Source organism: Fulmarus glacialis, unplaced genomic scaffold, assembly GCF_000690835.1.
Source record: "Fulmarus glacialis isolate BGI_N327 unplaced genomic scaffold, ASM69083v1 scaffold36192, whole genome shotgun sequence".
Classification (NCBI taxonomy): Eukaryota; Metazoa; Chordata; class Aves; order Procellariiformes; family Procellariidae; genus Fulmarus; species Fulmarus glacialis.
In genome coordinates this window covers 19,667-43,580 of record NW_009199132.1, presented here as the reverse complement: position 1 = coordinate 43,580, position 23,914 = coordinate 19,667, and the positions used below count along the sequence as shown (strand labels likewise).

The 23,914-nt window shown below is 42.8% G+C and overlaps 1 protein-coding gene across 1 annotated transcript in view; it reads right to left on the bottom strand.

The window, feature by feature from the left end:
• Positions 1 to 23,914, bottom strand: part of LOC104073403 (histone deacetylase 4) — a gene marked incomplete at both ends in the record, with an annotated part of 51,580 nt that overhangs the window by 15,486 nt on the left and 12,180 nt on the right. Inside the window, 3 exons of the mRNA XM_009573146.1 lie at positions 9,517 to 9,638; positions 15,281 to 15,401; positions 19,667 to 19,817. Of these exons, the coding sequence (XP_009571441.1) occupies positions 9,517 to 9,638; positions 15,281 to 15,401; positions 19,667 to 19,817 (394 nt within the window). The remainder of the gene's footprint in view (positions 1 to 9,516; positions 9,639 to 15,280; positions 15,402 to 19,666; positions 19,818 to 23,914) is intronic.

The window sequence follows — 23,914 nt, the reverse complement described above, 5'->3', positions numbered from 1 at the left end:
GTTCCCACTACCCATCCACATTTATGGGGAGAGAAAGAAAAAAAAAAAAAAAAAAGGCAAAAAATGTACCATGAAAACCCTGATCCCAGTCCTTGCACATCTTAATTTTGGCAGCTGGGGACTGAGAAAAGATGTTATTCCTTTATTATTATTTTTAAGCTCCATACTAAGCCTCACCAGCCAGGCAAAGGCCAACACAATTACCTTGTCTCTCTTCTAACATCCAGGTCACCACATGGGTAAACACAGGAGAGGGAGAGAAATAGCTGTCTGAAACTAGCCTTTTGCATAACCCAAAATTTTAATAAAGATCATTTATCTTTTGCTTAAGCAGGAGAGACCACACGTTCTTCAACTGAGCATTTGCTCCCCACTCTGCGGCTTCTTTGCTCCCCACTCTGCGAGTTCTTTGCTCCCTGGCTGGCTCTGTCCCAGACCTTCATTACTGCTCCTCACGTGCACAGTGTGGTCTCTCCTCTCCAAAAATAGCGGATCATGACCTATCTAGTCAGGAGGACCTGGTAAAGCTGGATATGGCAAAGTTCACCTATGGTCAAACAAAAAGATTGAAAACCATTTCACCTTTATCCCTCTGAAGCCTAAGCGAGCCAGTGTGTTTGATTTTCAATACTTGTAGGCATCAGCATAGAGGGGGACAAGAATAGGGTCCCACAAATGTACCTAGGGGAGGTAGGTACCACAGGGCAAACGTGGCAGCAGAAAACTCCCAAACTAGAAAGAAAAACAAAAATGAAACCAAAATAGCCTGTTCTTCTGCAGAAACAAACTATTTTTTATGATCTTGGTACCACGTTGGATGGCAGCACCTGAAATAATACATCTAGGAACATAGGTATATGGCTAGAAAGGGCTAGATAAAGATATTTGCTGGATTTTCTTCCTTTTCTCCTAACTCTGTGTTGGCACGAGCACTGTGTAAGAGCTCTGTGGAAGGGCTCTTTATGGAAGCAGTGTCCTTAAAATGAAAACTTAAAGGCCAATATTTGGCACTTTTCATACTGAAGTTTAGTAGTCGCAGCATCTCATCAGTAGAAAGAAGGCATTAGCACCCATTAAACCGAGCACACAATGTTGACACTTTTTACAGCTTCACTATCATCTGTTTGCCTGACTACAAAACCATGCAAAATCACAGCGTCACGGAGCACCACGAAGGTTTCTGCGGTGCATAGCAAAAGCTGGACTAGAAAAACAAACACATGGAAATGCCACATCTCGTCTCTGTCTTTCCCTTTCCAAAGCCTAAATAAAGACAGCAGCTTTGCACAGATTCAAAGTATTATCTGAGAGGAAAGATAAGAGACATGTGGAAAAGGATGAGGACTAGAAAGGAGAGAATGAGGTCCTCCAAGCGAGTTTCTCCAATAAAGTGTTTAAAACAGCACTGAGCTCTGCAGAAGGTAGGAGAAAAACATGCAATTTCTGTACAGCAACCAAAATGCTGCAGTGGCTGTAGCAGAGGGAGCTACCGGCTGCCTGAACACGAGGGCAGGGAGCAGCTACAAAATCAGGGAGACCCCAGCAAGTGACCCACGGTGGCCACAACTTTTGGAGGCAATCTCCTTACATTAAAAGGAGCTTCTCTCAAAAAACCCTATAGGAATTTTAAACTCAAGAACTGCACGGAATTTTACTGAAATGTAACTTGTTAATATATAAAAGTCCAAGGTGGGTCAAAACACACATGGTGGTGTCCCCTCCACCCTTTGTCAGAGTCTCATGGACCAACCAAGCACTTGTTTTTGAGCTGCAATCTGTTCTGTCCCTAGAAACCTTCCTGCCATGGCCGTGATGACCGAGTCCATGCCCTGCCCTGCCAGCTCTGTGCAGTTTGCCTTTTTTCCCTCCTCCTTGCCTGACGCTGGGCTGCTCCTATAGGAAGGAGCAACCTGTCCTACCTCCAGCCTCCTCCTGCCCTGGATGCTCTTTCAAGGAACTGTATAAGAGAGCAACATAAACCCAATAAATCAATCTCATGCTGCCACACAGAGTTGCAAACTGCTGAGGGCCAGGAGAGGGGAAACAGTGCACTGAGAAGCCTGTAAGACATGGCTCGAGGGATGCATGGTTTCCTTAGAGCTTGGCTGTTGCGCTTCATTTTGGAGAAATCACTCCGAGTTACCACTCTGGATGCCATTCATGCGGCGCTCGTGGTCAAAGCTGTCCCACAGAGGACAGGCACGCATTTGTCACGCTCTCCTAGCTCTGACTTGATTCTCCTTTCTGCTAGATGCAGTGGCCCAAACACCAAGTGTCTCAGCTCTGGCCAGAACAAACCTGCACGCATATATATATATATATATATGTATACACACACACATATACAGGTGAAAGCATGCACACTCCTGGCAGTCCCTGTGAAGCAGAGATGGAGCTGAGAGGACCAAGAAGGAGAAGGTTGGGTTCACTGAATGATTGAGGGCTAGGTCCTGAGCCTCCTGGAGCCCCTGCTCCCCAAAGGTGACACTAAACCAGAAGACTTTGTTTGGTCTTCTACTGGAAGAGGTTTCTCCTTCGATGCCCCATTGACAGTACTCCTCAAGAAGTGCTTTGATGGGAAGTGCTGGCCTTCCCCCCATGGATCCCCAGCACCCATGCCAAAAGTGCACCTGCTTTATCAGAGCCCTGAGCAAGGAAAGGGGGTGCCCCCTCCTTCTGCCTCTAGGCAAACCTCAGCACCGGAGAGGAGCACCCATGGAACACAGTTCATAGCTGCTGGCGCTGAAGAAAAACATGGGAGCGAAGAATTCTCTAGCATGCATTTAGACATGATCGTCAGAAGAAGTGCAGGGACTAAAGCAAGCGTTTGCTGGTCCTCCAACTGCACTTTGGTTTGTTCTGCTCTCTGAAATTTCAGTGGGCTGGTCTGAAGCTATTCTGTAGCATCACAGTCATAAAATAATTTTTGTTTTTAGTAAGTTATTTTTGGATTAGAGAGACCGATGTCCTCCACTTGGAGCAGGAAACTATTTATAACAATAGGGATTTATCATGCAGGTCAGCGTCTCCTCTCAGCAGAGCACACCCCAAGGCAGTGCGTGGGTCCCTGGGACACAGCGAGCTGCTCAGGAAGGCCAGACCTCCAACCACGTCAGCTGGAAGGACAACGTGGGTGGGAAGGCAAAGATGCTCTCGAACTTGAATGACACTCCACGCTGTACAAAGCTCAAAGATTTTCTCTAAATTATACTCCCACACTGCACTGGGATTTTAGCCTACTCTATTTTCCTCTAAACAATCTTTGTGATAAAACAAACCACTTAAAACACTCCAATAATCAGAACCAACTTGGAGAGGTATTATGCCTTTCTTGACAAATGCAGTGTTTTAATTATTGACAAATCCTTTCATTTTCCCTTTTCTTTCTTTTAAATGCAAGAAGTTCAGAACAATTTCACCTGCTTAGCTGCAAATAATACTCAAACAACTCTGTGCTTCTGCAATACTGCGAGGAAACCAACAACATCACGGGATGCTGGATGCTCTCCTCCCTCAGGCTTCTCTCTTTTGCACAGAAAAAGAGGAATGTTAGCAAACAGGAGATGGTTAGTGACAGCCTGTGGGCTCCCTATTATGAGCCAGCAAGTGCACACGCTCTAATTTGGGGTGCCTGGCAGGGACATGCAGGCAGGTAAGGTCCACGCTGCCTGTTTCATGGGTGGGCAGCGAGTGATTGGGACCCTGCAGCCTAGGTACATCTCTAGGTACCATCACCCCTCTAAGTGCAAGCTGGGGCTTAGAAGAAGTTGTTGTTCCCAATCTGCTCATGCTTGATTCAGCCAGAAGAACACTATCAACCTTTTCTACTTCTTTTAGGAGGCTGGTGGGGTGGAAGCTGAAGTGGTTGCTGGGACCATCAGCGGGGGCGATGTATTTGTCAGATTCCTTCTGCAGCAGGTCCCAAATGGTGGTGGAATTCAGGAAAACCACTGGCCAGGGCAGCTGGATGGGCCGGACTCTGCCCATTTGCACCACATATGGGCAAGTATGAGGAGAAGTCTCTTTTCTGTTGCATTCCTTTACTCCTTGAGGGAAGTCACTGCAGCAAAGGGGTGCCTAAGCCATGGTCTGATGATGCCAAGCTAAAAATTTCTCCTTGGACCTTTCCTGCCAGTTCTTAACTGCATGGCTGTGAAGGTTGAGAACGGCTTTTTTTTCTTTACCGCAAGCCCTAAGACACAGACACCTATAATGAGTTCGTCTTCTTCCGCCATGACTTGTGCAGAAGGCAAGAGACATTGCTGGGATGGGAGGTTTTCAGGTAGGATACTTGTTCTTCCCTGGTCCTAAGAGAAAAGGAGCTGAAAGGGGGGTCTGTGACACTTTCTACTTGTTATTTCTCCCCAAGTACATATCAAACGCACGCACACGCTCATTTGCTATCTAGGCAGGAAATTCAGAGACAGATACTTGCCAAAGATGTCTCTGTAAGCTCCCAGTCTGGCATTCAATTCAGTCTAGTTTTGGAAATAGTGGAAACTCACACCCTGAGACGCTATCCCACAGCTCTGCAGTGAAAACATATTTGGGACCACAGGAATCCTTCACCTCCTTAAAATCTTCGTCCCCATCAACGTCCTTCTGATCTTCACCTCCCCAGTGCAGCCAGCTGTGATACTGGAGGGAAAGGAAAAGGCAGGACCCAGAGCCTCAGCGATGCTTCACGAAACAGTGACCGTGACTGCAGCCATGGGCCAAGTAGCCCCAGGAACCGAGCCAAAGACACCAAAAACCAGCCACCCATTGCTCTTGATGGATGCAAGAGGAACGAACCACAGCAGTTAGGCAAAAGCCGGAGTGTTGAGAAGCACAAACAAAAAAGGACAAAATGAAACAATAGCGCATTTTTGATAACATCAGCTTTGTCAAAAATCCCACCTCTGCTGACAGATCTGTCAGGAAAAAGGTTTAAAGACCAGCAGCCAGTCCAGGGCAGGGGAACTCAGCAGCAGTAAAGGGAAAGATCCCTCCTACGTGGGCACGAGGAGGGTCGAAGGAGAGCGGCTGTCTTGGGAAAGGTTTGCTTTACCCAACAGCAGGAGCAAAACCATGATGAGATCTGAGCCTGCTTCACATCCCGTGTGGGTCCGACAGATGTAGCCATTTTTACACTTCCGACTTAGGAGAACATCTTCTGCGAGTACTTCAAAAGAAATTAGCTGTTTTTCTCACTTTGGGGTCAGGTTTAAATATAAATACAGGGATATGTTTCCAGTTCATGCATCCCAGCAAGCTGAATGTGTGTTGGCCAGGTACCTCTAAGCAGGTACTGAGTTTGGCAAAACTTCTCCCGATTTTAACAACAACTGGTTGAAATGCTGTGGCTTTCATCAGAAATCCTGATTAGCTGTCAAGTCCCAATGAACGTGAGGAATCCTCACCCTACCCCTATGCAGGAGTAAGCGAGAAAGCTAGTGTCTGACAGGACATGGTCCAGCCCTGCACAGGATGTAAAAAAAAAGGAAAACCAAACCAAAAACTCTACATAAGCAAGCGGAAAAGCATGTTAAGAAGTTAAATAATTCTCTTCCGTCTTTTACGAATCTTAGTGACGGTGGTTGTGTTGGCTTTCTAATTAAAATCATGTTTTAATATGTCCACTGCTCAAATTCCACAAAGCAGGGAACACCATGAACAACCTTGCTCCTGGGGAGAAAATGAGGACATCATATTCCTTAGAAACACAAAACTGAAGAGCCACATTAAAAAGAACTTCAGCAGCTCCAAGAAAGCTGTTGACAAACAACTCTTGGACTTATCAAAACAGGCTACAAAAGACTGCCCCAACCCAGACTCTAAAAATCATTCTGAAAGGATTCTCCAGAGATTTTCTTACAGGGTTCCAGTACGGCACATAACGAAGTTTCATTAAATTCGGAAGGTACCAACCTTGATCTGGGGGCAGAAAAGGTCACTTACATTCTCCCCTCTCAACAGCTGTCGACAAAATGCGTATACTAAAGGAAATGTATAATTAAGGAAACTACACAAAAGGGGAAATAAAAATCCTGGTGTTAATCCAGTTATTCAACAGCAAAAGCATGAGCAGCACCAACTGAACTGTTCTTAGTTCAGTTAAAAAAAGGAAGACCTCCGAAGTGTTTAGATAGAGGGAACTGAGTGAAATGCATCATCCCCCAGCTGGGCTAAAAACAGGATTCAAGCAATTAGTAGCTGCACCAGCCAGCAGCCTGACAGGAAAACAATTTCATGCAGAAACCAAACAGCCAAGAAACTGGAACATACTTAAGTAAAACAAATCAGACAGGGTAGGATTTCAGGGGACAGGATGCATTAGGAGCACATTGCAAGCGTTGACTGTTTCCCATGCTGAACGTTTTCAAGCACTCTTCAGACATTATTCATGCACACATCTACTTCTACCAAAGCGAGTGTGGCCAGTTCACTGGGCCTCTCCCACAACACTCACACTCGAGTTTTAGACTAGCAAGTCATCTCCAAGCGTGCACAGAGGGATAACCTGTGACCACATCATGATGCTTTAAATAAGCGAGAGTAAAGAAAGGTAGTCTTTTTAAAACCCAATGCAATGACATATTTATTCTTCCTGAACAATTTATCAACGCGCAGGACACACTGCCAACTCTGAAAACGCACCCTAGAAGAAACGATCATTCAAACTGCCTTCCCACAGCCCCCTGAGTCACCCTACCCCTAACGATGATGTCGGTCAGATTCCAGCCCTGGTAATCAGAACTGTATTGTGATGGACTCTTTCATTTGAACTGTAGATATTTAATCAAATTTAATAAAATTGGACTACATGATATGGTGGTTTTAAATTACAAACACAAAGCCAGAGTTTTGCCTGGTGCCAAAAATCTGAAAAGCTCACCCGTAATAAAGAACTTTATTTAGGATGGGCTCCAGCCTTCCCTGCCTTTTGTTTACACCAGACTGTTCAGGAGCCTTTCTTCTCCAAGCAACTTAACATTCTTGGCAATGAGATTTCTGCAGGATATCGCTGTGCCAGAGACTGAAGTGCTGTTGTGTTGAAAGGAAAATAAAGGAAAACAACAAAAAAATTTCTCCCCTGAACCTTGCAAGTGAACTCATATGTATCACAGACCAGTCCCCAAAAGATTAATGCTGGTGCCCAAAAAGAACAGGCATCAGCATTCTGGAAAAACAAAATCAGCTCAAAATCTTCCTGATTTAAAACAACAATGATTTTGGTTGCTTCCATTTTTAATAATGTGATTAGATACATTTATCATCCTTAATTCACCCTGTCTGACAGGGCTTTTATTCAGACAGTTACTTATTGAGGGCTCAGTCTGGGAAGCAGCAAAGGGGCGAGATGTGCAGATGCTTTCTTTCTCCTGCAGAAATCCCCTTCCATAACACTGGGAGCAAGAACGGCAACTGATCCTCAAAATTAATCTGACAAGTAAGGTCCCCTGAAGTGATGAGCAAGGGAGGTTTTGGAGCATGTCAAAGCCTGTTTATGCTGTGGGGATGCTAATGCACCAGAAATGGATCACCTGGTTTCACAAGGTGTAGGAAAGAGCTGAAAATCTCTTGGAATCACCCTGTCCACAAGCCCTAAGCAATAGGTATGGTGCTAAGGGATGCCTCTCTGCATGGAAACGCTGCAATTTCCCCAGAGGAGCCCGAAAGCCTTCAGCAGAGAGAAGCGAATGGCAGCAATGGCTGCTAGCAGCCCAGGCTTGCGTTTCTCCTCCCAGGCAGACATATACGCCAAGCACATGTTTGAGTTTCACTGGCTTTATTGCTGAAGGAATCCTCCTTTGAGGGTAGTCCTCCATCAGCACTCACCTTCCCTAAGAAAGGCAAAGTCCCAAAGCCCAGTGTCGCTTTGGCTGTCCCGGGCACTGACAACACAGCAGCATCTACTGCACCTTATCGGGTTTTCGGTCTTTCATTATCTAGGAGTAGGGATTAGAGGATGCCCTACCCTTCAGGAAATCCAGTTTTCTAAGCTCTGCTTTTGGAGTCTTCCAGGAAGGGAGCAGTTAAAACTACCACCACCAAAGGTACAGGGTGTGCCCCAGGAAAAAACCCATATCCTGGAAAGGGCTTGCCGATTTTTGATTGACTTCTTGTGCAGCTGAAGTGTTTGCCACTTGCCACCTAACCCACCATGCCTGGTGGAAGACAGTCCACTGCACAGCAGATGGGAATCCATCCACAGATCCGTCCAGGAAGCCAGGTGCTATGATTCAGAATGAGAAGTTCCCAAAAAGGTCTTTAAATTCACAGAACTTTAAATCCACAGAACTGGGAGTCAGGAGGCACAAGACGTGTGTGAGGAGGTGTATTTTTTTCTCATCAGATGGTGAAAGAAGAAAAAACATCCCAGGTTTACAAAGGTAATGAGAATTGTGTTAAAACATTCACTACACCAAAGAACAGCTCTACTTCTAACTGTTAGGAGAAGTGCCTTGAGAACACCTACATCCCTCTCAGAAGGAAACGGAAGGGCTGCCAGCTCTTGGGAATTGACTTAGGGCAGCCGATTTGTGCAAAGACAGTAGCAAACTCACAGGTAGATTTGGTTAACACACCATCACCACGCCTTATCACAAGGATGTCATACTTTTTGAGTACTGGTGCTCATCCCTCCACATTTGAAGATCCACAAAGCACACCTGAAAAATAGCTAGGCAGCACCTGCAGAAGGTACAAAGTTCAATCACACCTCTGCTTTCCTCTTACCTGCACTCCATCTTTTCAGAAAAGTTTCTCTCCCTATTCTGAAGCATTTTCCAACACACAGCACTGTCTGCACCATCCATGTGAGCAGCATTGCTCCCCAAACTGGGATGAGCTCGTGGAAGCTCAGCTATTCCCCGAAGGAAGCAGCCGAGGATCACGAGCTGGCCAGGCTAGAAGCTGAGGCTGTGTTGGCTTAGGCATGCAATATGGAGCTGGGGACCACAGCCAACCAAAACAACGTGGTTTACATAATATATAGTTGAGAAATAACTGACCTGCTTAGCCACCGTGCAGGGAAAAACTTAACTGAGAAATAACTGTCTAGGTGTGAACCAAAACCTTTGCAGGAAGTACCGACGCTTTGACTGGCAGAAACATTTTTATTTATTTTAAGTATAAACTTGTATATAAAATGCAAATCCCAGAAGAAATGAACTTTTCTTGGTACTTTTCTCACTCAGCAAAACATACTTCGACTTCAGACACCCAGATCTCTGTATTAGCTTTGACTTTGTGAAAACATCTCTCAAACTTGACACACAACGCCGCTGTCTCCTGCCTGCAGCTTTGCATGTCTGCACACCCAAAGCAACTCCAGCCTCCCTCTAACACTGCGCACACAGTGACAGATGAAGGGGGAGCAGGATGGAGTGGGTGCTTGTTAAATAAATCACCCCATGAAATACACCTTTTTAGTAACACACCTTTTTTTTAAAAAAAAAAAAAAAAAAAAAAAAAGAGGACCAAGTGTCACAGCAGACAGTAGGCAACACAGAAAATCAACGTGAGCGCTACCTGTTTTTCTGAGTGGGAAGTCATCTTTGGAATCGTACATCCCCAGTACAGGGTGATTGTAGGTGCCGGATACGCCACTTTGGGGTGGGGAGCTCTGGTCCAGAGAGCTGTGCTGTGTCTTCCTACAGAGAAGGAAAGAGAAAGAGAAGGAAGAAGCTTTACACCAGTGACACACAAAGGGAACGAGTGCAGCTTCACCTTGTCTGTTATCTTAGTTAGTGGGGAACAGTGCAAAGGAAAAGATCTTGGTGCTAGCTTTCCCCTCCTGGGCACTCATGCAAAAAAGAAACTAAGGTCCAATATACAGGGAGGTAACTAAACATATGCTTAATTTTCAGTATAAGAATTACCCTGTTAAGCATGGCTCAACTCATGAAGGTATTTAACCATGAGTATAAATTTAAGTATGTACTTGGGCTGGGTTTTGCTAAGTCATATTCTTGAAGCTAAGCATGGGTGTTGTTACTGCCCTCAACCGTAGCACGAATGAACAATTTCCCTTCACTGAATAGAACCCAGACATAGTAGACAAAGTCTAAGGATGAAACAAAACCGAAGGACGAGCACATTAGGTGCTACACGTTTAAACTGGCTAACAGCAGCCGTGCTGCATAGGTGGTCTTCTGCCTTTTGCTTCGCTGCCTCCCGACCCAAGTACTTAACAGAGATAGGGCCAAAGTACTCAACACCTTTCCAGATTAACTTCTCGAAGCTGATAATTTATAGCTTTGTTTGAGCAGGCTGCTGGAAGTAAATTACAGTCTGTTTGCTAAGGATATTAAATAATGAATGAGTTTTCTAAGCCTCGTACCAGTTTGTTGGCTGCATCTTTCCTACTTAATGACTCGTGCCCAGCCTTGCCATTTCTCAGGAGCTCTACCAACCCCGATCAGTACAGACTTCGGGAAGTCTCCAGACTGTGCATGTTAGCAGAGTAGCTACATCAACAGAATGATTGATTTAGCAATACAGGTGACAGCCATGCAGCTATCAAAAAAAATCTTACATTTTAAGCTTTAATAAGCAGAATTTAAACCCTGTATTACTTCTTCAAATTACTAAAGAATATGGGACAACAGAAAGCGAGCACTTTGCGAAAAGAAGTGAAGATTTGAAATTTTACATTGCTTAATAAGCAGGCATTCTTGGAGACCCTGGTTAAAAAATATTCTCCTACAAACGGTTCTTTAAGGAACCAAAATGAGCCATCCCCCAGTTGAAAATTACACCAATTCATTCAATTCCGTGAGCAGTACGTTTTGAAAGCTCAACTCAGAAGTAGGCTGTTTGGTGAGATACATAGCATCAATTCCACTACAAGTTAAACCCTTCAAAAAATAAGGGGCTAATGAAACATCAGGAAAATGCATCAAATTTTCTACATGATTTTGTTACAAAAAACCTCGGAAAAGTTTAATTGAACATCTACATCAAAATTTTCTATACCCACAGTTCTTACCAAGCAGTATGATTCACTGTGGTTTCCTAATCCTCCCCCCTTTATATTCCAAACTTCTCTGTACGTACAGGCAGAATAATTTTTCGGGCTCTTACACAGTTATATTTTTCATTAGCATTCGTGCACATCGTGTACTCTTTTACATTCGCACCAATAAATGCCCACATGCACGCACAGTTTAATCATCACCTGAAATCAAAACAGAACCAAACTGAAAAATATTTGAATCCCTCCCGAAAACAGAAGTCGCTTTCTCTGCCCGGATCTGCTCATACCATGGGAAGGCAGCACAGAGAGATGTTTCACAAACAGGAAGCCGGGACGCTGCAAGCCAAGAGCCCTCAAACCCACCACGTCACACAATGGCATTTTTTGCTGTTGCCTATACAAGCAATACACTTTTTCTTTCTCTTTTTTTTTTAATCATGACTTAAGCTGCACAATCATGTACATTGAAGCTATTTTCATCACTTTGTTAGGGAATGTGCAGGGACTCAAAAAGCCTGTTTAGATGTGCTTCGGAGTTGCTGAATGACAGATCTTTAACTCTGCAAACAGGAATACATTATATTGCTCGAGGACCGGGATCCAACACCCTACGCTGCTTCGAGCAAAATGCACTGGTCTGCATGCCTGTTCAAGAATTTCAGAGGTCTTGAAAGGGATGAAATTGTATACTATATTGAGTCTGCAGGCATACCTTCACATAACACATCCCCTGTTCTTTGAGCTCTGAGGTCCTTCAAAAACCCATGCGCACAGCAAAGCACGCATGATACTTCAAACATATTCACGCAATGTAAACTGAATATATATTCAAACATATGTATCTTTGCTAGAATATTTTGTGTACAGAGTCTGCAGACACCTATGTACATTGGAATAATTTAGTGTGTAATTATATCTCTCTACCTCCTTACCATGCAAATACTCACTTAAACTCCCTTTCATTATTTGCTACCACATTGAGTGGCTACTTCCTAGGGAAATAATAGCCCTGTTTGCTAAGCCCGAGGTGCTCTGTCTGTGTTCCTGCTAAGCCACTCTTACTTATGTTAAGTATCTTGAAGAGCAAAACCTCCTGGGAGCAGGGCTGTCCAGTGGGTTCAGAATCCACAGGAGGGACAGTCTGACAACGAAATTCAAGAGAACCTCTTCTGTTGCTGCCTATCATCAACGTAATCTGAAAATTATAGTCCACAAAGCTATTTTAAACATAAACATATAGACTGAAGCTGTATATGTTAAACAGCGTTTACAAAGTGGCTTGAATACCATAGAGCTGAAGACTGAGCGAGACCTCTGTGAAAGCCTCCAAGAAACATTACTGAGCATTACCAAGTTCCTTTCTTTCATTTAAGACTATGACTATACCCTGCAAAACCTCTAAAACTGGTCCCTTTTCATCTCAAGGGCTGATCCGCACGTGTGCATGCAACAATGCCCTTTAACACCAGTGATTAATTAGAAAATATGCACCGACTATAAACACTCAAGCTTGCACCAGCAACCAACAGTGTTGAATGAAGTTCAAACAGATCCAAGATACTGAAGGCAAAAGCATCTAGACATCTCAGTGGACAACTGAAGCCTGGCCCAAAGGGCCAGGGGAATGACAGCTATTTCACATGTCAGTGGAACATATTTCATGTCACAGCCATTGACGTAGAACCGTTGTGGTGTTCAATACCCTTAGGAGATCTGGTTTTTTCCAAGTAATGCTTTCAACTTTTTAAAAAAGGAATTCACAAACCTTAATAAGACCAAAGGAAGTGCTTAAAAGCAGGCGTGTCATTTAAAAGACTATTTCAGCATCTGTTACCACTTAATTGGCTTGCCTGCTCACAGTAGGAGCATCAAGTCTATCTTCTGCAAGCCTCATTTGCGTGTGTTAAATCCAAACACCACCCAATTGAATCACATTAGAAGTATGTGCATACATAAATATCTCTATAATGAAATTGGTAACCCATAAGATGCCATATAAATAAATACTAATATATAATTAATTTAAAGGTTTTATCTTTTAAAAAAAAAAAAATTTAAATATAATGGAAACTAAAAATCTTCAGCTTCTGCCTTGACAACTGAAGGGTGCATTTAAAAATCCTCCACCGCAAGATAAGACACTACAGTCACCCAGCCCTGCTGCCATCTGCCCTCCTCAAAGGCTGAGCAGAATGAGCTCTTGCCTGCCTGCGACTTATCACTGAGACAGACCCTTCGAAAGATTTGTGAGGCCTCCAAGGCTCTTTCTTCCCTCTTCACATCTTGTGTTAGAAACCAAAATATCGATCCTCTCCCCACCACGAAACAGCCTGAGGGAAGATGAGGGGATAGCAAGCCCATTAAATCCATAAGAAAAAGGATGGCCCCTTGTGCAAGGGTTTGTACGTTGTCTCTACCTGTTGGCATCCCTGGAGCATCACAGGAAAGGGATGTTTTGATTAACATATGCCTCAATAAACCTAAACAAAATATTGGTGCTCAGAAAGTTCTCAGTATTAGCTTAAAACAAAGCAGGAAACATATCGAAACCTTAAACACAACTTGGCTAAATAACCTTCTGCATGACCCTGGCCCTGTAATATATACGGTATTACAGACCACTGCTCTTCGATTCATCTCTGAATGCTGGATTCTTGGTGAAAGAGCAGTTAATTGAAAACTGCGCAAAACATAAGGAATTCAGATCACTCCCAAATTTATTTTTCTCTTTTCTAAATTCACCTGTGATGGCAATTCTATGTCAGGTTTCTCTAGGACCAGAGGATCAAAGGTTTTGGAAGAAAGTACTTTTTTACTATCCTTAATTCTAATTGACTTTATACCACCTTTGCATTAACAGGCATTTTAGCCAACTGGAAAAAAAAAAAAAAGAACATAGTGGCTCAGAGAGTCTTCAACCGCCTTTAATAAAATCCCCAAATTTCTTGGTGAGTCTCAATTAAGAACAGTGGAATATCAGTTATCTAAAAAAGATATTTATGTTGTCCTGATTAAAATTCAGTTTCTCCTATTTCTTCTACCATCCTTGATACCAACCTAGTGGGCCTTAAATATTATCTTTGCATAAACCAACAACATTTCACTACTTTAACCAGTGCCATACAATTTTCAAGTCTCAGATTAGATTTTCAGAGATGTGTTAAAACTGCTCAATCTCACCCTACTGGAATAATGTTTGAATTTTTCTGCCAACTACTCTTCAGCATTTCTGTACTGGCTCATAGCTGGGATACCTTTCAAATGTAATTTCAGCTTAGTTTCTTGAATTTGGAACATCTTCTGGCTATGACCTCACCATCCCTGTATACATGTAAATTTCTTAAGACTTAAAATACTGTCAGACACTCAGCTTGAACACAGATTTGACAGCAAAATTTCCTTGACTTTTGTCATCCAAAAGTTCATTAATTTTATGGTCACTAAAGGCAACATCCAAAAAACTTTTTTTTTTTTTTTTTAAATATAGATATTCACAATGCTATAGTAGTGGAACTTTTCAAATCATCTCAAATTTTCTGATTTTCTTTTATACAATGAAGAAGTGAATTTCTGGAACTGAAACTTGTACCTTGTTAATAATGCCATCATTTATATTTGCTATTTGGTTCATTTGAACTAATTGAAGAAGTCACTCTTTGTTCCCGTGTCATTATAACATCAGCTGTTACCTTCTCACCCCACATGACATTTGGGTTTTCTTGGAGACCAACAGTTGAAAATTTTCAGTTGAAAACGTAGATGTTGGGGCAACTGTGATTAGAAGTGCAGACAGGACACACTTGATGTTTCCAGCAGTTGACAAGGAAGAGCTAAGTAAACAAAACTTCCAACTTTGAGAGATTAAGATGAGCAGTAAGCATTAAAGGCTTTAAAAATGTAACACTAGCTCAAATATCCTGAGTTGCAATTCACTAAACATAAAAAGTAATTTCCCCATTTTGCTGAAGTTCAAGTTTTTTAACACCTGGCAGGACGAAATCCTGGGCGAAAAGCTAGAGAACGTATAAAGGTTGATCTTGATGGTAGAACTTGCGAGTTTGAATAACTGTGGATTAAAGATGCCAGCAAAGACCTCTACTCACAAAATTACTGTGACCATCACAGAAGATATGAAAATTATTCACACTGAAACCCTCTAAAAAATGCATTTTGGTAATGTACAGCAAAGTCAAACCCTGGTTCTATCACTGTTCTGGTTCATCCAGTAGACACATCAGGTCTATTCCCCACATCTCCAGCAATTGTGAAAAAAGGTGGCACCGGCTGAATCATAAAGATAAGCCCAGTACCACTTACCCATACCAGAAGCGAGGATCACTGGATATACAGTGGTTGAGATTCCGGTGTGCCAATGCCTTCTTCTTATTTAAGACAAATTCTTGTAATTTCATCTTTACTTCTGTGCTTGCCACTGCACCTGAAATGCCGAAAATATAAAAGGTTATTTAATCAATTCACGTACTTTAAAGAATTTAAATTTCTAAAAAGATTCAGAATTAAATCTTTCATTTTCAGTCCAAAAGAAGAACTTTTCTTTCAAAGAGAAAAGAACAAAGCGCCTCCAGTGAGGAGCTCGCCTTTTTTTTTTTGCCTTTAGCTTTGCATATAATCACAACTTATGTTTGAAAACAGAAATTTAATCAGAGGTTTACCATTTCACTATAAAAGATTTCTGAAGAGGATTTTTAAAACTTGCATAAAAATACACTTAGAATAAAGCATTTGTACTAGGTATTCCAGCTTTCTTTTAATCAAAGGTATTTAAGAAAAAGGGTCTTGTGTACACTCAAGTTTTTAAATGTCACATCTGCAAACAGAAGGGGAATGAGACGAATGTCTCATATGTAGATTTTGTCTTGAAAACTCTTGTAAATAGGGACCTCTTTGTTCAAAAGTATCTGTGTACAATAAGACCTACATAATATTCCAATTCATTTAGAAGTGTGTAATCTATTTCTTCAAATAGAAAATCTAACATTTAAAGAAGAAAGTCAGTAATTTTGTAGCGTAGAGTTAAAATGTCAACTGTGTAATTTCTAATCATTATTTCCTCCACAATAGAGACCAGTCTGTTTTACTGCGATGATGGATTAAAATTATCATTCGGTTGACAGAACAGATTCGCAGGCAGAGTTCCTGATGGAGTAATGCATAGAAAGTTTGGCAAGCAGAACATGTGGAAAATGATGGTTCATCTATACCACGGCGTAAAGCAAGAATTCCAAAGGAAAATATCTGGGCTACAAGAAAATGAAAAGGCCAGGAAAACTGTCTGCTCTATTGGGAATAAAAACTTAAAATACGACAGGGTGATCTTTTGTCTCCTGGATCCTACTCAACAATGACATTTGACAGACCGGGGAAACAATTTTTTGTATCTCCGCAAGAGAAGAAAACTGAAATATTTCTATAAAGCACTGCTGAAGATGTAATATCGTTCAACACTACTGAAGCTGTGTTGAAAAGCTTGAAAATTCACCTTTTTGAAGCCCTGCATTTCTCACTAGCTCTACAAACATAGGTTTGGCGTGTAGCCCAATGGGAAGTTCAACTGAGGAGCTGGAGATAAATTCATCTGAGTGTAGCAAGCCACATGGTAGACCAGAATAGGTGACAAATTCATGCTTAAAGGCCTTCTCTCTCCAAAAAGTGTCATCTTTAATCTATAAGCATCTTCAAAATAATCCAAGATGGCTGTGTTCTGTCAGTTTGGGATAAATCTGACATTATTTAGAAGACTTGAAGCTAAACATTTTTGGATCCTGAGGTTTACAAAAGCTCCCCTGGCATGTCTTCCTCCTTAATTAGAAGCTGAAAGGCCCCATATTTGCTTAACAAGATAAAAACTTGTAGGCTTCCCCTTCCCTGGGCAACACCGGAGCCATGGACCAAGCTGTCATGCAAGACCTTCTGACCATTACTCAGCTCTTGACCCTTGAGTTGAAAGATCAAAAGGAAAAAAACAATCTAACTCACTTTTAATATACTATACTGGGTTATTTTGGACCCAGTCACATCATTACAGGCAGAAGCACTGCGCAATATCCAGTAAAGATGTGAAAGAGGACTCCAAAGGCAGAAGGGGACAACCTGTCACATATGCGATAGTATATACCATGCAGGGGTATAAGCGAAGACGACAAGAGCAGAAGTCAGACATCAAAAGCTCATACGTATGGAATAAGCCCATAGGCAGAAGCAAGACACTCAACCCCAATGGAAGCAAAAGGCACAGCAGAGTAAAAGGAGGATGAGAGAGAAGGAACCGGAGGGGCAAGAGCCCACACAGCAGCTCTGGCTAGAGCGGCTGTGTGCGGTGGAGAAACCCAAGCCGTGAAGCTGGCCTATTCACTTTGGAGGACCTGAGTGTTTAAGAAGAGCAGGGAGCAAAGAGCAGATCAACTGATAAGACTGCAAACAGGAGGGAGCCACAATGAGCAAAGTACTGCAGACAGGATGGCTCTAAAGAGCCAAAGACTGAGCCGGTTACTACCACAGAGACAAAAACAAGTTACATATTGTCCCAGGATCAAATAGTATCTGAATACAGGATAAGGCAGGGGTAGTGGGAAGAGAATAAGGGAGGGTGGAAGGAGGACCAGGCTCTCGTGAAAGGAAGAGGTTGCACAACACAAGAGCAGAGGAGCAGAACAAATGGAAATTAATGGGAGGAAGTCCTTAATGATAGTGTGGGCTGATCACAGCTGGCCAATTTGTAGGAGAATGTCCAAGACAAGCCACAGTCCAAGGCTGCCTGAGCAGCAAGGGATTGAATGGTCCAATCCCAGAAGTGTCTGGAAACACCGATGCACAGGACCGGTTCTAGGTTCAATCTTAAAAGTGGAAAGACAGTACGACCAGCTATCGCTCCTTATCCCGCACAAAAACCACCGGTACTTTCATATACATTTTCCTTCCTTTCGTGGAAGTCATGCTTTTGATGAGAAGCTTTATGATAGCAGATGACAGTTCATGAGGGACAGGTAAGGCTTCCGAGATGAGAACGCAAAGAGCTGATACTATGTTAATCTAAACCGATTTGTGACTTGCCTTCTAAAAGGTACAAACCAATACATTTGGGCTTACAGTGATGGCGGAAGGAAGGAGAATAAACTATACTCTACATCTATTACACACTCTTCCTATTTCAGATCAGGACAATTTTAGCTGTGTTGTGCTTAGCAAAATTTTCTGATGTGAGAAAAATAACCTAAGTATTCTTAAGAGCTGAGGTGCTATAATGATTATACACCATAGTACTTCTTAAATAAAAAGTAATTTAAAAATAAAACTGTAGCCATGGGAACAGGATCTTCAACTTAACATCCCCAAATTCTGGTTTTTTCCTTTACACCTATGTGTTTCATCCAAAAGGTGCTTCTGTGCTTTTGCCATTTTAGAGAGATTCGGACATTTTTCTTTATTTATTTTCAAATTACTTTAATGAGAATAGCCAGACATCAATTTTGCAGAGAGGCCCAGCAAAACATTGATACAATATCAACAGCTGATGAGAACAGCAGGGTGAAGTGGAAATGCTTATAGCTTTCATCCAGTTCGAACCGACTGCCTTTATTTTGGAAAATAACACAAAGCAGCCAGAGGACAACAGAAAGCATCGCGTGTGGCAGCCAGCTGGTCACCAGAGTAGCCAATCTGCATTATCATCACCTTTCTTCACTCCTGAATGTTAAACTGCTTCTTTCAAGTAGATTCTTACCCTTTGGTCTTTCTCCTAGTATTTAAAATGAGCGAAACCCAAACCAAACACACACAGACACGTTGGACCTCCTATGAACTGCTTTGCGAAGATATTGGGGTATTCCCTCATTTTGGCTGCAGCTTAAAGTCTGCCATTGCAAGATGCACATGCAGGGAGTGGGGAATTCAACCTTCAGATAATTTTTGTTAGTCTCCTAGACCCCAGTCTTTTCCTAGAAAAATTCTTCTTGGAGCTTTATCTTGTTCCTGGTCCCCAGACAGCATCCCATCTCCTGGTTCCCTTCAGCCCTCTCCGCTTCTTCCATCACTGGCTTCTTTATTTCATTTGAAATGAAGACCTAACGAGTTGATAGTACAACTTGGCGAGGTATTTGTCCTCCCATTCACTTCTAAAAGAAAACCGAACAAGCAACCAAAGTGTCTTTGATAAGGAGATTTGTGAGGCCATAATCATTTTACTGAATCTTGTGAAGTGCATAATGACACATGGGAAAGCCAAACACGATCTGTAACCTCATGAAAGAAGTACTTTCTGAATGAAAACACTTTAAAGCTAAGAACTGAGAACTCGGTTACATCTTAAAAGAGTGAAATTAAGAAAAGTAAAAGAAAAAGAAATGCAGTGTGCATCTGGTGTATTTTATGGGCTTAATATTCTGCCTCCATTAGGAACGCTGCCAAAAATACTTCAAAAAATGTTAAATCAAGTAAAGAGACGATACGCTTCCTTTTGAAAAACGCTAAAATGGCATTTAGTAAGACAAAAATGAAGATAAAGCATAGAAATACATTTCTCTCTGAGCCTCAATACCTCCTAACAGTTTACATAAGCTCCCCGTGCAGCCGAGCTCTGTAGAGAGGCTATCATGAAGGTTTCTCCAGCTTTGTAAAGCTGCTTTATGGCTTCCATTCATCTGCTCTACCTGTCATCACTGAAACAAGTGAGCTTTTGCTACTTACTCTCTTTTCCTTTCTCTTTGTTTTTCAGCTGCTGAAGTTTCTGCTCTCGGTGCTGCTTCTCCAGCTCCTGCTCCTGTCGGTGCTGCTCCAACTTCCTCTGGTGCTCCAGCAGCTCCTGCTGATGCTTCATTGCCAGCATCTCCTGCTGCTGCTGCAAAGGGATGAGGGGAAAAAGCAAATGAACACAGGCAGACTTCCCAGGGCTAAACCAGAAGCTGCTATCAGGTGACAATAACATCGCTTAATTCATAGAAATAGGAAAAATGGCATTTTCCTCATCTAGAGGCTCCTGCACTAAGACTCACAGGCACTTCGTGTAGTCCCATTTCTAGTTCAGGACAGCACTCATGCTAAACCACAGGCACTATATGCTCCAGGCTTCAGGGCACAGTCTGTTTACAAGCACAAGCATCCTGTTCAGAAAGCACCTAATCTAAGACAACGACCAAAAGCTTCCGCCCAAATAGGTGCTTCCCCAACCACTCTGCGGCTGCCAAAGGGTGCGGCTGGGTCCCCGCTTCTGCTCTGCGAGCCGTCTGCTGCCACTGCTGCCCTGCCGGAGCCTGGGTCCTGAGCTGAGCCAGTGCAAACCACTAATCCAGCGGGATCTTCATTTTCTCTCTATCGTCTGTTTTAAGTAAAACCCCATTAGGACGCTTTAATTACGAATACTCATATGTTCACCATCTACAAACCCTATGCTGAAGGAATATTGTTGAGCTCACCAACTCACTCGCAGCAAAATACACCATCATCAACGCGGGCTTTGCAAGACCAGTTCAGTTCCCTTGCGCATACGATTTTTTGAATAAGCCTTTAAGCATACGACTTTGCGTTCTTATTTCTCCAACAGTCCTTCTCTCTGTGTATATAGAGGAGTTCCTATGGACTGGGACAACTATATCTTTTTAACTTCATCAAACGCTGGTTACTTCCCGTCTGCCGTACAAACCTCACACCCCAAGCTAAATGCAAAAGCACTAGTTGCCTTGCGGCATGATCACCACCCATTTCTGAGCCTAATTATAAAAGAATTGATTCATTACAAAAAAAAAAAATTCCAATAATCTCTCAAGGAAGGATTTACCCCAGCCCTCTTGACTCACACACATTCACGGGAAGAACCGAGAGACAGGCTGCCTAATTAAGGTCAAGATTTGCAAAGCTTTCATGAAATGGGATGTTCAAGACTTGAAGCACCAAAGGCCCCTGCCCCTGTCCACTGTGCACGTTCCACCTTGGGTCTCCAAATCCCACCACCTGGAAGATGTACACAGACACACCAACCTCCTGGGAAATTTGGGGTGGATCTCCCCAGCTCAGAGCATCCTTTTTGGGTCCGGGGGGGATTCCCCCAGGACTGGAGGCAGCGGTTTGATCCACCGGGCCCTGGGGCGGTACCTGTCAGTGCTCAGAGAACACCCCACGTCTTGACAGCCGGCCAGGAGCAAGCCGGGCTGTGGAAAAGCAGATGACAAATGACAAGTCTCAGCAGCTTGCAGCTTGGCTAGGTGTGAATGGATCTCCATGGGGCTTGCAAAAGGCACTTCCCCTGGCACAGGGCTTCTCCCTTGAGCTCCACTGAAAATTGCTTTTTCTTAAAAAAAAGCTCAAACTAAGATTTACCACCTCCCAATTTCATTCACACCCTCTCCGGCAAGATACATGCTGAAGCCAACTACTTGGGCTGCTCCGACTGCCCCTGCAAACCCCCCTGAACGCAGGAGCACGCCAGCTCCCCGCCGCCCCCATCGCCTTACGCCCGCCCCGCACTCTTTACGTTGGCAGCTTATAAACTAGCAGATTGATTTTAAGCTGGCAACCTTAACCTTCAAAACCCTTACCGCTCTGGCGATAGATGAGACTTCTCCGAGGTTGGATTTAATGGGTGCCTGTGCTCAGATACCACCCACTGCTCCAGGTTCACGAAATCCTCTACGTGGAACGGGATCGGGCCAAGCCATAGCTATTAAGAGGGGGTACCTGCTCCCTCCAAAAATGGGTCTCACTCCATCCTTCTCCAAACCCTGACAGCATGTGTGTACTCAAGACTCCCACCCTATGTACAGTGATTTTTCCTTCTCCTTTTGCACATTTTTCTATTTACGCTTTTGACAGCATTTTCTTATTTTAATTTGTGGTATTGTACATTTGTACTATCCAGTGTTTCAGCTGTGGATACACTATCTACGATACACATAAAATTATACAACCCTATATAAAGATGCAAAAAAATAATGTAAGAAGTACTTTACAATCTGCTGGCTATCTGCTGGAAACTCTTGATGGAGGAGTCCCTCCTGCTGCTGGTTCCAAGCAGGCAGACTGTTGTAAAACACCGAACCCCAGTTAGCAGAATTTGCGGTGATTGCACCTATGTTTCCCTTCCTAATTCTATTGAATTTTATGTAAACAACAAAAAACCCAGACTCTAAAAACCTACAAAAGGAAAAAAAAAAAAAACCTAGAGAAAACTAGTTATTTTTGTTTTATAATTAAGCAGCAGCTTCCACTAACACATCTCCATTTGGAGAAAGAGTATCTTTTTCAGACTTCCAACAAGTCCACCACATGGTGGGCTTTTATAACCTAGCCATAGAAAGTATGCAAATGAACAATATTTAATGCACAATATGTTAAAACAGGTTTTGTTATTTTTATGAAATCAGGAGCCTTTTCTCTCCATCTGCAGTCTCCTAGGCTTTGCACGCTATGCTTCCTGCAATGGTTTACATACATTAGGATGCTTTAGAAGGAACTGTGCTTTCATTGACATCTGTAGTGAAATGTAAATGAAAAGACCAATTTGTATCTGGATGGCTTATAGAAGTTTCATTAGAGATGTATTGTTTCCACTGATTTTGACCCCAGTTTCCACAAAGCCTATTCTTAATAAAGTTTTCAAATCTTTTGAAAGTTGAAAAAATAAAAATTAAAAAAAAAAAAAAAAAAGCAACCTCTCCAATCGTATCCATGAAAAGCAAAAAGAAATGACTTCGTTAGTGTCTGTCGTAGCCTCAGAAAATGACTGAAGAAAACCCATTCGAGTGCTCTGTCTGAACCGTGATGTCTTCTCACAGCATGAATATTTCTCCACACCTAGGGCTGAAAACAAACCACACAGACAGTATTTGACAGGAAATATATGGTGCAGGCTCAGCAAAACGCAGGGGCACTGGCGATGCAGTGCCTTTACCAGCTCACCACCTCAGGCAGTCCTGCTGCACAGACTGCATCCAGGTTTCACAACTGCTCCAAGGACCTCGGATAAGGATTTGGGGTGCTGACCCACGGTGAGGCTTGCATTGCTCGTCCTTGCTGATACTGATACCCATCTTGTTATAACAGAGCCAGAGGGAATATAACTATCACATTAAATCACAGTTTTCTGTGCAAAAAGGCCCTTCTTAGCTTTAAAACCATAAGCTTTAAAACTCGCTTGATGCTAGGCTGTGCCCCAATTTTATATTTTGGGGGGCTTACAATTTAATTTTCTTACTTAAAAATGGGTTTTTCTGCTGATGCTTTGTGAAAAAAAGACCTGTAAGCAGCAAGAGAACCCACCACCGACTGGCTAACGGAAGAAGCAGGAAATCTGATAACATACAACAAGCTGTCCCATGTGCAAAATAAAACTGAAACTTCAGAAAAATACGAGCTTCTGCTTCAGTTAAAGCAATAAAGGCAAATTTTAACAGTTAGCGACAATCAGCCCCGTGTGTGGCCAACTGCAGCAACGTCTTACACCCTTCCTGCACCACGCACTAAAATTCTTCTGCCAAGGTAATACCCACACATTGTGGGCTTGGTCTGGCATTTAACCTTCCTTTGACCATCTCAGTGGAAAAAAAAAAGCCTACTGATGTCTAAAGGCAAAACGTTTCAGAGCTGCATTTGGGTGGGGTGCAATCTCCCACGCTTGAGTCTTTTGGGAAGTGCCCGAATTAGGAATTCATAAGCATCTCTTGAACTGCAATTCACAGCATACCAAGAGACGCTCAGGTGGCTCTGATAAGGATTATTAATTACCCAGCGAGATCGTGCTCACGTACCACATAATACATTAGATCTCTCTTGCTGGCAAATGAATCAATACCGACTCCACAGCGCCCGTGTGTTAATTGCGCGTAGCTGGAGCGGTGTGTTTTTTCCCCCACTGTAATGAAATTTAAATATTTGTGAAATACGAAGTGATACGCCAAGGGAAATCCCTTGCATTCAGGCTAATTCAACTATCAATTTGAGGAG